Below are 14,465 nucleotides of genomic sequence, written 5' to 3'. Positions count from 1 at the left end.
CTGTAAAATTAAGTTTTTAACGATTATATAGGCTGAATTCTGAACATTTCATTATTTTAATGGATTCTAATAACATTCTGTACAGATATGATCATACCACATACATTTTTATTTGCTTATTCCTACTCATATGCATGAATGCGAGTAGGAATTTTGGAAATGAGGATTTTACCTTTGAACAAAGAAGTCTAGTTTATTTCACCCACCACTGTATATATCTATGACAAGAAAGCTGATGAAGCCAACATTACTTGGTGAATTTTTTGTCACGTGTAAACCTTATATTACTAACATACAAACATATCTGTTTGCTCTGACGTCAAGTCCTGCTCAAAACTATAGTTCACCCCAATGACACGAAAGCAAACTTCCTAAAAAGATCTATTAATGAACGCTGAATTTGTTATAAAATAGTGACAATGATGATGCCACAAACTTCCAGCAAGAAATCTATCACTGCATGCTAAATTTTTCTTCTGAAACTTACAAACATGTTTGAGTTGTATTTCGGTGGATTAAAAGTAAAAAATTTAAAATAATACAACTATGAACAAAGAGCAAGAACAAGTGAGCTATTGAAACCAGCTTTATCGGGTTCAACCCTCCTGATTACCATGAGCTACTCATCACCCTGGCTTGGCTCAACTGTGTTTTTACTGTCATTTCAAATTAGTAGCCAAGGTCATGAAAGGAAGCCTAGCCAGTGCTACGACTATTCTTTCGAGATTCCAAATAAGGAAATGGAAGAAATCTTTACAACCTTTCGGCATATAAAACTAGCAGTTCGGACATCAAGCTGTGAATAGCCGCATTATTACGAATAAAGTTCGGTAATAGGAATTTTTTCCCTCTCTGAACATAAGGAAAAGAGTGAATAACTCCTCATATGTTAATAAAGTTATTAGATCCATCGCTACCTAACTCTTTCACTACTGCCCTAAAATCGCTACTCTGACCGAATTAATTTGAGTGGGTTTACGAAAGATAGATATATACCGCTAGTATTTACGCTAAAATCGATATTCTGACCGAATTAATTTGAGTGGGTTTTCGAAAGATCGATATACCGCTAGTATTTGCGCTAAAATCGCTACTCTGACCGAATTAATTTGAGTGGGTTTACGAAAGATAGATATACCGCTAGTATTTGCACTAAGATCGCTACTCTGACCGAATTAATTTGAGTGGGTTTATGAAAGATAGATATATCGCTAGTATTTACGCTAAAATCGATATTCTGACCGAATAAATTTGAGTGCGTTTTCGAAAGATCGATATACCGCTAGTATTTGCACTAAAATTGCTACTCTGACCGAATTAATTTGAGTGGGTTTATGAAAGATAGATATATCGCTAGTATTTACGCTAAAATCGATATTCTGACCGAATTAATTTGAGTAGGTTTTCAAAAGATCGATATACCGCTAGTATTTGCACTAAAATCGCTACTCTGACTGAATTAATTTGAGTGGGTTTACGAAAGATAACTATACCACTAGTATTTACGCAATATCTTGAGAATCAATGCAGATATTGTTTTACTGTAAAATGTATCTTGTTCAGAACAAAACTTTCTACAAAAGTATAAAATTGTTTAGTGAATCCCACTCTTGCAAAATTTCTAACGCTTCCTTCCCATTGAAAGAACACAGTTAATTTTTATTGCTAAGACGATAGCAATCTGGTTTTCCCATTTTGAAAAATAATTAGAAATAGAATTTCTAAGCAAGAAGATTTTTGATTGGTTGCACCTGATTGGCAACAAAGTTGTTTCGTTGGAGACAAATTTTGATTGGTCTAGCTAATGCAATGAAAAGAAAAGTGAAACCCTATTGATAAGCCGATACATCGGTTTACAGTCTGTACTTCAATTACCGCGAAAGGTAATACATCGGTTTACGGTAGCGAAAGTGTTAAGCGGTGTGTTGGAGCATTCGGTCAATAATTTAGTCCCAAATTCTAGTCACAAATTTACTATTTCGCTCATCTCAAACAAATAAACCGAGGATGCCTTAGCAATTCGTGTATTTAGCATATCTCAGAGTGATAATAAAAATATAGTGGGATACCAAATGCACTAATCGTCGAGGTATATTCTGCAAGGCATCATCCAAAGACTAGCATCCAGTCGTAGCTGAATCGAAATCAATAAAACTTCTAACAAAGTATTTGTGTAAAGTTCAAAAATACTCTCTGCAATTATCAACAGCTTATGATAGAACAAGAAATAAATAAACGGAAGGCGATAGACTGTAAAACTACAGCTCGTCTTTAGCCTGAGTATCCTGAGATGTTGGTTGTCTTGCGTCGTGGGAGTCCTCCATTTTTTCGTTAACGGGTTCGACTGGTTTTATACCATTTGTTTGCCAATATTCTATTGGGTCTGTAAGTTGCACACCGTCTCTTTCCGATATTACTGTGTCCACAGCCCTTGGCGGTGTATTTTGCGAATTTTTACTGGTTAGGTGGGGTGGTTTGCCAATGCCAGGAGGATATATGTGGCTGGGGTCATCTTTAATATAGATATGAACATGTTCTTCGCTCGTTACTATGTCCGGAGGTGCAACTTGAATGGGAGGTTTTTGTCTCATTTCATCATCTTCTGAGCCGCTATTATCAGAGTTGTCTCTCCCTTTAAACTCGTTAACATATTGCCGTCTCTTATTGGCGGAGTCATCCGAAACAGAATGCTCATTGGACGGTTTGAAATAAAAATCGGGTAACTCACCGACATGTGGTGTTTCTAAATTAGATACCTTCACATTTCCATTCTCATCCTTTTCCGATTCTTTCCGAAATGTTTCTGTAACAGAATACATTACATATTTAACATATTCAATGGTATTACATCATACTGTTGAGCTTCAAGATGAACTCTCACAAATTTTTAGTTTATTGGCATTTTTCTACCACTTGAGATTGTTTTTGATGTTTGAGATGATCTGACAGCCAGGATGTTTCAAGATTAGATTGATAAAAATTGATCAAAGTTAAAACGCTCAAGAAGAAAAATATGTGCCCAAATGACATCACTAGTTGCTATCATTGCTATAGTTGATATTAGCTATTGTGTTCAAGGTGCAGCGTTATCCGTCTCGATTCTGTTGGTCTTTTTGCAACTATAGATGTCCAAATAACACTTTCGATTGATCTGAGAGTCTTAACCAGATTAAAGTTTAGGTCAAGTTTTATCGAGTTTAATACTAAACCACCAATAAAAACTTACAGTAGTGTACATAGTAATGTTATATTTTATTGCAGAGTTTAACAACTAAATATGTATTATTGACTTTGTTGGCGTAGGTACTAAATTACCATAGTTAAAGACACATTTTTCCACTATTATATCCTGTTTCATGTGGGCTTTTACATAATATGGTAACGGATTAATTTGTATTTAGTTATTTTATATAAGAAATAGTGCCTTGAGACACGAATAAATTGACATATAGGCTCATCGGGCTGAGTCTCAGAGCGCATTAAGCTTGCATGTCACTTGAGTGTACAAAAGAATTGTGAATTCCTTTTTTGAGTTCAAGCAGTCAGAGTACCTTCAACAATACGTATTAAATGATGCCACTAGTTGCACCTGTCTCACTCATTATAGATTATCAGTTATTGAGTTCAACTTGCAGCTGTAGTGCAACTATAGATGCTGTAACCAGACTTTCATTTAAACCTGATCATTTTAACCGCAATCAAATTTTGTCGATTTTATTCTTAAAATATTCTGGCAGTAAGTTTACCTCAAACATTCATAACAATTGCAAATGATGGAAAAATATCGATGCTTTCTGATAAAATATAATTGAATTCTGAGTAAGTTTATCTTAGGCATAGATTAAGAGAATTATTACCGTAAAGCAACACAGCACATCCCTAGGCTTGGTATTGCATGGGGACAATCTGTACCATGAGAACATCATTTGCAACACTGTGGCTACCTAGTTTAGACATGACAGCAAAAATTCGAACTCGTGTGGCCATTTGCTACAAACTTTTATCGCTGTGGCAAAGGTTTGTGTACTTATGAAGCTTCTCCTCAGGGGCCATGTGGCCGCAACTCCAAACACAATTAAATGTCGGAGCAAAAGAGGCTGGCAGCAGAGTTATGTGTTTGTAGACGGCAGTATTCACGGCCAATCGTTCTTACTTCCTCTTTATCTCTTTCGCTAAAGAACGCCTTTATAATGGCTTACTTTAGTACCAATACGAAAGTTAATTGTAGATCAAAGAGTTAACCGACCTATCCAAAATTTTGCTGAGGCAAACTTATAATATTGGGTTATCATTTTGCCAAATAAATGAACCAATCAGTTTTTTGACTCAAAATTTGAAGTACAATATAACGGTTTCCAAAATATATAAATTTCGGTTTAGAAAATACGAAAAGAAAAATTGTGAACAGCGAACTAAACATATTTCTGCTAAATAAATTATTTAAAATCGGGCCTCAGATATTTCTGTTTGCAATGTTTTTATATTAGAGAATTGGGGTCCCCGTTTTGGTCAACCTGCGAAAAGGATAACATTTTTGGCAGCCGATTCCATGTAAACTACAAAAAGAATTAATAAAGATTTTGTTTGTTAAAACATTGATTCTTGCGCAGAGTTTTCTGCTGATTCCAAAAAACTTTAGATTAAAGCTCTATGACAAGCTGATGATAAAAGCTCGAGTCTTTTCAGCAAAAAAACCAAATTTTACGTCAGCCAAAACCTTTCAGCATGAGTTCTGTAGTTCTGTAGTCTGTAGTTCTGTAGTTGCAAATTAATTGCAATTGTATTTAGATATCTATGACAAGCAAACTGATGAAGCCAACAATACTCGGTAAACCTTTTGTCCCGTGTAAACCTTAAATTACCGAGTAATAACATACAAACATTCATATATTCAGCATTTCAGAACGACCAAAAATTTCCATAGTGAACAAGCTCAATACCTAAAATCTACACAACCCGATCAATTGAGTGTATGTACACAAACTACCACCATGCCAGTTGGTGATATACCTTGCTAACAATATTCAACAGCCCTTAAGTACTTATCATTGAATGACGTAAAACTCCAATGACCTCTTAACCTTTTAAACCTTGATGACCGGTATTCCGGCATTTTGTAGGCTATGTCAGAAACCCTGACGGCCGAGATACCGACATCCACATGGCTCTATTTACAAATTCTGTTTTCAAGTAACAGTGTTAACCAATCAAATTAATTTTTGCGCAAGACCTTAGAACAGAAATTTTACTTTCATTTTTAACCCTTTTCAAATATCTTCATCAACTTCCTTCGTTATGATAACAATTTCACTGGGACCATGTCGCGAAAAAATTGATACGACTCGTTTGTTGGTATGCGATAAATTGAGTGATGTGGATGAAGAATAATATGATACTAACTATAATTTGCATATAACTTTGATTCACGAAATGATGATGAACATGTGCTCGATGGCTATTATGTTAGTGCAAAGATTGTCAGAAGTTATAAAAACCGCTTCAACCCGAAGAAATGTGAAAGAAACTTTTTTGAAATATTTGGTGAGATTTGCTGTGTGATGTTGGTCTTTTTTTACCAGTGTTTTACAATATCCTTCGTTTTTTCGTGACGTCATTTTATCGTTGTCGGCCATCTTTATAGACAATTTTATCGTTAAAAACACGAAGCTAAAAAGCTTCATTTTCAAAATGAATTTTTGAAAACGATGCTTTTATTTGCAATTTTTTTATTATAGTATCAAAACAACACTAAAAAGTACTAGTAAATAAAAGCAAAACGATTGTTTTCTACAAATATAGCGGCTTATTCGTGAACGAGCGCATGTGCGAACAACTTAATGACGTCAAACAAAAAACGATGGATCATTTGATTATGAGCATATTCAGATATACATATTTATCAAAAGTTTCAAACATTGACAAAGCTGGCAAAAAATCAAAGGGTTAAAGGTCGGCAAGTAACATACCAACAGTAGCGCAGTTTCTCAACTCTTTGATTAGCGTATATACTTCAGATTCTGTCACAGGATTTTGGGGTGCCTCTTCTTCCTCCTCAAATGGCTGATAAATATAGTTGGCTACTGCAGTGATGGTGTCTATATACTCTTCCGGCTCCTCAGCCTGGGGGCATTTTTCCTGTTTTAAATAAGTCTGGACTACTGAATGTCTATCTTGAGACCGGAAAATCTAGGAGCAAAGGTTATTTAGAGAAAACATGAGTCCTTGCATAACAGCAAACATTTTATTAGTCATAAAAACTCCTCAGTACCATCTTAACTTGTTAAGCGTGATAAAAAGATGTTTAAAAAGGGATATACCAAATAATTAATGAATATAAGCAAGCCTAGGAAATTTGCTATTCAATATTAGTAGTAGTAATGGTTGTACACTGGACCCTCAAGATACAATTTTGATCCGTTCCACAATTGGCATCGTATGGTGAAAAAATCATATGTGGGGGTACAGAAACCATAGTAATTATATAATGCAAACATCCCCTAGTAAAAATTATCAAAATTTTATACAAGTGCTGAACATATTAAACATTAGTAACTAAATAGTATGTTAACCTTAGTAATTATAGTCACCTACAATAACTTTACTGTATTTAGTGTATTTAGTAGTTATCATCTCCAATAAAGTGTAACATAATGATGTACTTATAGTTCTTAGTTAGGAGTTCTTACCTTTAAGACAGATGTAGATATAAGATAAACTTTGAATTCATCTCAAATAAGCTTAGCTTACTAAACACACACATTTGAAGCTGAGCTTTAGTTTGTATTTTTAACTAAATGTATTTTACTGAATTTCAACTTTTTATTGCTAAAATTTTATCACATCCGTTTCTGCCTTTGCTTTCACTATAAATTTTAGCTGGTCTGTTTAAAACTTTTTTTAACGATGCTGCTTTCATGATGAAGTAGAGTTTCGTTAGCAGGTCTATAGAAGTTATCTGACCACATCAGGTGATCAAGTGGTTGATAACCTTTTTGAAGAGATCACAACTCCAACTTTGCTACTGGTTTTAAAGGGAAAATATCACTGTTTTACACATGAGAATTGCTGAACTCAGAGATAAGATATTGATAATCACGTATCTTTCAGGCATCGTAAAAGTATTTAAATTGGCAAACAACATTTTGGCGTCTTTGTTATTTTGACATACGTAATAAGCACACCGACCACCAAATTTGAACTCTGGCGAAAGATTTGTTGAATTTGTATGTGAAAAAAAAAGATTCGTATGGTGAGGTGAAAAAAATCCTCTCGTTCCACTTCGTAAGGTGAAAAAATTGCATATCAGGGTAATCGTATCCTGAGGGTGCACTTTAATAGTATTAGTAATAGTAGTAGTAGTAATAGTATAAATAACATTCCTTTGAATAGATATACCGTACTTTTCGGACTATAAACCTCACCCCTATATAAGCTGCATCTGCTTTATTTTCCAAAACTGATAATAAAACAATACATAAGCCGCATCTTTGTATAGCCCGCAGAACTCAGGACGTTGCTTTTTAATGCGGCAGCAACTTTGCTGTTGAAAACGAAACAGTGCCTAACAGCACTGTTTCGTATTAACCGACGCTTTTTAACCTAACGCCTATCGGAACAGTACCGTTAGACATTGTTTTGTATTTTCTTTCACTGCTAGAGGCGCACTAACCAGAGATTCTGGTTAATGCGGCCTAGCAATGAAAAAGCCAGGCCACAGAATAGCCGCACCCTTATATAAGCCGCATGGCTCAAATCGTCAGAAAAAAGTTGCGGCTAATAGTTTGAAAAGTACGGTAGTTTTTACTGTTACATAAAGTTTATTTAATATGACATGACTCCAGCTCAGAAAATAGCGTTTTCTGAAATACAGGAAACAGTCCAGCATTGGAAAAAGTAAAAAAGGATAAAAATGTCGGACAAAAGGACAGCACCATTACCAAGAAATAGAGACAACACCGAGACCAACCTCACCATATAATCTGTAAAATATTCTTATAAGTCTCTCACGAATATTTTTTGTAGCACCATTTTAATTGTTCAAAACAGTAATAAACTTTATCTCAAAAATGAACATTAAATTTAATTCACGTCGTGAACATAGAGCATTTTTGTGTTTAGCTGTTTTTAATACTTTTTATGGTTGACGGGTATTATTTTTATAGCAAAATTTATATTCCTAAATCCCACTCGGTCATTCCATGTGTGTCGGTCTGTGTGTCTGTGCGTCTGTCTGTGTGTCTGTATGAGTGTCTGTCTGTATGTCTGTCTGGGTGTCTGTCTGTCTATCTGTGTGTCTGTCTGGGTGTCTGTCTGTGTGTCTGTCTGTGTGTCTGTATGAGTGTCTATCTGTGTGTCTGTGTGTATGTCTGTGTGTCTGTCTGTGTGTCTGTCTGTGTGTTTGTTGGTCCAAGTAAAGCTAAATTTGCGGCCGATTTCATCAAAATGCCACACACTTATGCTGTGGACCTTCCAACAGGTTGCTAACATATTTGATTTCAAAACTCTGTCTGGGACCTAAGAACCAGCCACTTTGATTAAAAATAACAGGTTATTTGATTGAAAATAACAGAAATGACCAGGCATCTCCAGGCTCACTCCTAATATTACAACAAAAATAGCTGTACAAATGTTATTAATAGCCAGTATCGTTGATCATCCATATATCAGACAATAAACATCCTGAAGATACTTAAATAAGTTTACTGGAAAATCCAGCAAAGATGTGATGACTTTACACGACTGAAGCCAATCATATTGGTCAATCTATTTTTCGGCATGCGTAGCCTTCGGCCTTAATTTCAACCAAAACTATGACTAACAACTCACACAGTTTTCCCCTGACGTGAAGCCAAAACTTGGTTAACTGTTAACACATGTGCATAACATTACATAGAGTGAGTTACAGCTGTGAACCAGTGAATGGGATAAAAACTAAATTTTATACACTAATTAAAACATAGAAATTGAAATGTTAACCATTGATTACAAATTGTCATCAACGGAAAGCTAGCAATAATATGCTGCCCAAACCAGATATTTGACTCAAGATAGTAACAATACTACTGAATATTCAGAGGTAATGTCAGACGTTATTTCGCTAAAATGAGAAATAGTTGAGAAAATACATATATCATCTCGTTATTTATATGCAACTGTTGGTAGCAACAGACAGTGTACATTGAAAAAAATTGAAATAAGTTGATGCTAGTCAATTTGGGTATTAAGTTTTAAGAGTCAATATTTTTTGTACATATTACACCCAAACTACAATATTCTTGAACATGCTATTTATTCTTAACCCCAATGAACTTTCTATGACCTTTAGAACTTACCAGATGACTGATGATGAGATCAGCTATAGCTTCAGAAAGTTCTCCTCGAGACGGGAATGTCTCAGAGAGCATATCAAACTTGAAAATCCGGGCAGGAGCCAACTCCAAGGTAAGCAGTCCGTCTGACATACTAGTCTACAACGCGTGCAGCATTTTATTGGAGTTGTCTGACCATATAAGTTGTGATCTTAGTAACCTTAAAAATGTTGAGACATAATCACAATGGCCCTGATAACGCCAAAAAATTTTCCAAGGGCTACATACGTTGTTAGTCCAGCATTCAGACAAACTATCAAAAGTCCTAAAAACTTTAATCAAAACTTAAAGAGGGTGTTGAGACGATTTGGATTGTGAAAAAATAGTTTTATTCATGTATAGAAATCCAAGTGTTTGTTTGTTGGTCTGTCGTCATCTGTATGTCCAATTATAAAGATTAAAATCTAGGAAGGGAAAGCCGCTTCACACTGAAATTTAACACGTAAACACGGGTTTTACCGTACTATGAAATAATTGTGGATATGCATATTACATCTGCTAATATTTAATGGTGATTGGTTAAAATACGCACACTTCACTCTTCATCTAGAAAAAAATGCATGTCCAGACCAGACTTTCCCAAAATGCTATAAGTATAATTATGTGTATATAACATAAACTTAATTAAACTTATACATAAAGAGCTATAAGCAATGCTATGGTGTATAGCTCTATTGCCACCACTTCTATGCAAGCTAAGGTATGCTATGGTGTGTAGCTCTATTACCACCACTTCTATGCAAGCTAAGGTATGCTATGGTGTGTAGCTCTATTGCCACCACTTCTATGCAAGCTAAGGTATGCTATGGTGTGTAGCTCTATTACCACCACTTCTATGCAAGCTAAGGTATGCTATGGTGTGTAGCTCTATTGCCACCACTTCTATGCAAGCTAAGATATGCTATGGTGTGTAGCTCTATTGCCACCACTTCTACGCAAGCTAAGGTATGCTATGGTGTATAGCTCTATTGACACCACTTCTATGCAAGCTAAGGTATGCTATGGTGTATAGCTCTATTGCCACCACTTCTATGCAAGCTAAGGTATGCTATGGTGTATAGCTCTATTGCCACCACTTCTATGCAAGCTAAGGTATGCTATGGTGTATAGCTCTATTGCCACCACTTCTATGCAAGCTAAGGTATGCTATGGTGTGTAGCTCTATTGCCACCACTTCTATGCAAGCTAAGATATGCTATGGTGTGTAGCTCTATTGCCACCACTTCTATGCAAGCTAAGGTATGCTATGGTGTGTAGCTCTATTGCCACCACTTCTATGCAAGCTAAGATATGCTATGGTGTGTAGCTCTATTGCCACCACTTCTACGCAAGCTAAGGTATGCTATGGTGTATAGCTCTATTGCCACCACTTCTATGCAAGCTAAGATATGCTATGGTGTGTAGCTCTATTGCCACCACTTCTATGCAAGCTAAGGTATGCTATGGTGTGTAGCTCTATTGCCACCACTTCTATGCAAGCTAAGGTATGCTATGGTGTGTAGCTCTATTACCACCACTTCTATGCAAGCTAAGGTATGCTATGGTGTGTAGCTCTATTGCCACCACTTCTATGCAAGCTAAGGTATGCTATGGTGTGTAGCTCTATTACCACCACTTCTATGCAAGCTAAGGTATGCTATGGTGTGTAGCTCTATTGACACCACTTCTATGCAAGTTAAAGTATGCTATGGTGTGTAGCTCTATTGCCACCACTTCTATGCAAGCTAAGGTATGCTATGGTGTGTAGCTCTATTACCACCACTTCTATGCAAGCTACGGAATGCTATGGTGTGTAGCTCTATTACCACCACTTCTATGCAAGCTAAGGTATGCTATGGTGTGTAGCTCTATTGCCACCACTTCTATGCAAGCTAAGGTATGCTATGGTGTATAGCTCTATTGCCACCACTTTTATGCAAACTAAGGTATGCTATGGTGTATAGCCCTATTGCCACCACTGCTATGCAAGCTAAGGTATGCTATGGTGTATAGCCCTATTGCCACCACTGCTATGCAAGCTAAGGTATGCTATGGTGTATAGCTCTATTGCCACCACTTCTATGCAAGCTAAGGTATGCTATGGTGTATAGCTCTATTGCCACCACTTCTATGCAAGCTAAAGTATGCTATGGTGTGTAGCTCTATTGCCACCACTTTTATGCAAGCTAAGATATGCTATGGTGTATAGCTCTATTGCCACCACTTCTATGCAAGCTAAGGTATGCTATGGTGTGTAGCTCTATTGCCACCACTTTTATGCAAGCTAAGATATGCTATGGTGTATAGCTCTATTGCCACCACTTTTATGCAAGCTAAGGTATGCTATGGTGCGTGGCTCTATTGCCACCACTTCTATGCAAACTAAGGTATGCTATGGTGTATTGCTCTATTGCCACCACTTCTATGCAAGCTAAGGTATGCTATGGTGCGTGGCTCCATTGCCACCACTTCTGCCAAATTGCTGCATTGATAGATATACACTCCCATTCGAGAGACTCTGAAGATAAAATCACTATAAAAAGTAGTTTTCTATTACTCGTGAATGAATAATAATGTATTATTTAAATCTCTCTTTATAAGCTCTATTATTCATCTATTTTAATGCTATATATAATTAATAACCTGCATTATTTATTAAGGAGTGATTGTAGGCTTTTAGAAAGTGGAAAGTATTAAATGAAATACAGTGTATTTTTATAGAGATATTTGATTTAACATACGATGGTTCAAACATATGAAATAGGTTCTTGACTGCATTAAATAGATATGTAAAGGTTTAATTTTACTCATAAAATTTCAAAGCCCTAATGAACTAAATTCAAATGCACTAATTCTGAGTCTGATTGGTTGCGGAATCATCCAATAAAATCAATCAACTAATATAAAATGACAACAAACTTTAGCCTTATAATTTCTGTGAGAGTTGGAAAATTTGAGGATTTAAATTAACATAAATTAATTAAATTAATTTAATGACTTTTGATTATTATATGTAATCTAAAAATTTTATAAAAAGTTCAATGGATGTTCGAAGGAAAAAATTAGTTCAGTTTTAAGAGATTCTGGAAGAAGAAAAATTATTTACAAACGTTGCACGCTAATTCCTTGCTTTTCATGTTTCATTCATGAGTATAGTATAAATAAATGAAATCAGACAACTCCAAAGCAATTTTAAAAATATCTAAAATCACAAATTGAAAAAAGTTTTATAGAATCATAAAATAAGAATTTAGCATAGAGTCATAAATGAAGTAAAATTGTGCACTTAATATTTATAATACATGTCAGCTTGTAATGTAATACATGTAATGATGTCAGCCTTTCAATTGTCAATCACACAGAGGGCAGACCAAATGAGGTGCATATAAAATTGATTTTGAGATAAACCCAAACATAGAAAGTTTGTTGCGTAAAAAAGAGCCATAGTTAAAAAAACTATCAAGGGCAGACAACTACAATAATGTTCCATAAAAGTCACGAGCGAATAAGCCTTACCTCAAGGAAGTCCTCTGGAGCGCTGCCTTCTTTTAGATTGTTCATGATAGTTAGAGTCAGTCGAAAAGACTTCGTCTCAACAAAGACCATAAGTTCAGGGTCAGCACTAGTTATTATACTTCTAGGGTATTCTTGTTTTTTGGGGCTTCTTGTATGTAAAGGCTTCTCCTTCTTGTCATACTCTGTAAATGAAGGGCAAACGATTCCTAACAGACCTCTCCCCACAGTTGCGAGTAGAAGACTATGCCATAGGTCATACTAATCAAGGGTAACTAGTCAATTGCAAGACATGAAGATGACAGGTGATGGGGTTTTATGTAATGGTTTTAGGTTACATAAGATGGATGACCTACAAATATATTGCCTACGCATTTTGTTAAAAGCAAACCCTTACATGTTTTAACAACAACTAGATATTTTTGCTGCTAGGCAATCTCGTGTGCCGTGAAAAATCATCATCATCATGTGTAATACCTATGTGCACAATAATTCCTTCACATTGCAAGGTGGTTTAGTGGTGCAGTTTGTAGTTCGCTTGGCTGCAAAACTCAGATAACTGAGTATACTACGAGAACAACTTTTCTTCCTAACGCTTTGATCGTGCTTCGAACAATAGGATACGCCTCCTAATATAGTAAAGACTAGCGGAATGTCCGGAGTTGCACGGGTAATAAAAACGGCTTATAAACAGTGACAGGTAATGTAATTGCCATTGGCTAGTTTGAGTATGCTATTATCTGTATTGCTAAACTTACCTATAAGAATTGTGAGAGCAAGCTTTAGTGACATTGCGCGTAACGCAGAACTGCTATGTGTAATTTAGCCCAGATAATGACTCATATTGCCCAATGAAACCATTTCATTCATGTTTAGCTTAATGGGTTAGTTTGTCGCCTTGTGAATGGGAGGCTCCGAGATCAAATCTTCTGTGATAACAACATTTTCATTGCTAAATTTTAATCGCTATAGCTGGACGGACACCAAATGGCGACAGGCGGCGAACTATGAGATTTATATATATATTAGCTGGATTACCCGTCTACAGGAACAGATTCACGTGCAGCATAAGGTTTATTGAGAGTTGTCTTTCATACTGTAAAACAACTCCAAATATGCAGTCTACTGAAATCGTTGTCCTGATCAGAGAATGCATGCACATATACATGTCAATGTTGGGGAGAACAATGGAAATTTGCAATGTGTCTTACAGCTACATGCGTGTAAAATTTAGTAAATATTCTAGATTCATGTGTCTAGATTCATGCATCAGTTCACCCTCGTCTATATTTGCAGTTGAAGATCGCGCACTTCTGCCGCTGAGCCCCCGCCTTGGCTGACCAGTCTTTACCCGCCTCGCAGTTGACAATCACGTTCTTGCACTCGCCTCACAATCAATCGCCTCGCACTCGCCTTGCAATCAATGACCTTGCACTCGCAACCAATCGTCTCGCAACCAATCGCCTAGCACTCAATCGCTTTGCAACCAATCGCCTAGCACTCAATCGCTTTGCAATCAATCACCTCGCACTCGCCAACTCATTCATCCAGAAAGCCGCGCCTGGAGACTCTCGCTGTACTCGGGGCAAAAAAGGTCTTCCGTGG

The 14,465-nt window shown here is 36.2% G+C and overlaps 1 protein-coding gene across 2 annotated transcripts in view; it reads right to left on the bottom strand.

The window, feature by feature from the left end:
* Positions 1–2,008: 2,008 nt before the first annotated feature.
* The window catches only part of LOC137399019 (ER degradation-enhancing alpha-mannosidase-like protein 3), a 58,270-nt gene continuing 45,813 nt past the window's right edge, over positions 2,009–14,465 (bottom strand). For both annotated transcript variants that reach the window (XM_068085163.1, XM_068085164.1), the window contains exons 19-22: positions 12,864–13,045; positions 9,333–9,467; positions 5,967–6,135; positions 2,009–2,803 (exon numbers count right to left, since the gene is read on the bottom strand). In XM_068085163.1, coding sequence (XP_067941264.1) covers positions 2,259–2,803; positions 5,967–6,135; positions 9,333–9,467; positions 12,864–13,045 — 1,031 coding nt within the window. In that variant the 3' untranslated portion in view covers positions 2,009–2,258. The remainder of the gene's footprint in view (positions 2,804–5,966; positions 6,136–9,332; positions 9,468–12,863; positions 13,046–14,465) is intronic.

Source organism: Watersipora subatra, chromosome 6 (genome assembly GCF_963576615.1).
Source record: "Watersipora subatra chromosome 6, tzWatSuba1.1, whole genome shotgun sequence".
NCBI classification, from domain to species: Eukaryota; Metazoa; Bryozoa; class Gymnolaemata; order Cheilostomatida; family Watersiporidae; genus Watersipora; species Watersipora subatra.
Note: the sequence above shows the minus strand (reverse complement) of the source record. Positions and strands in the feature narration are given on the sequence as shown.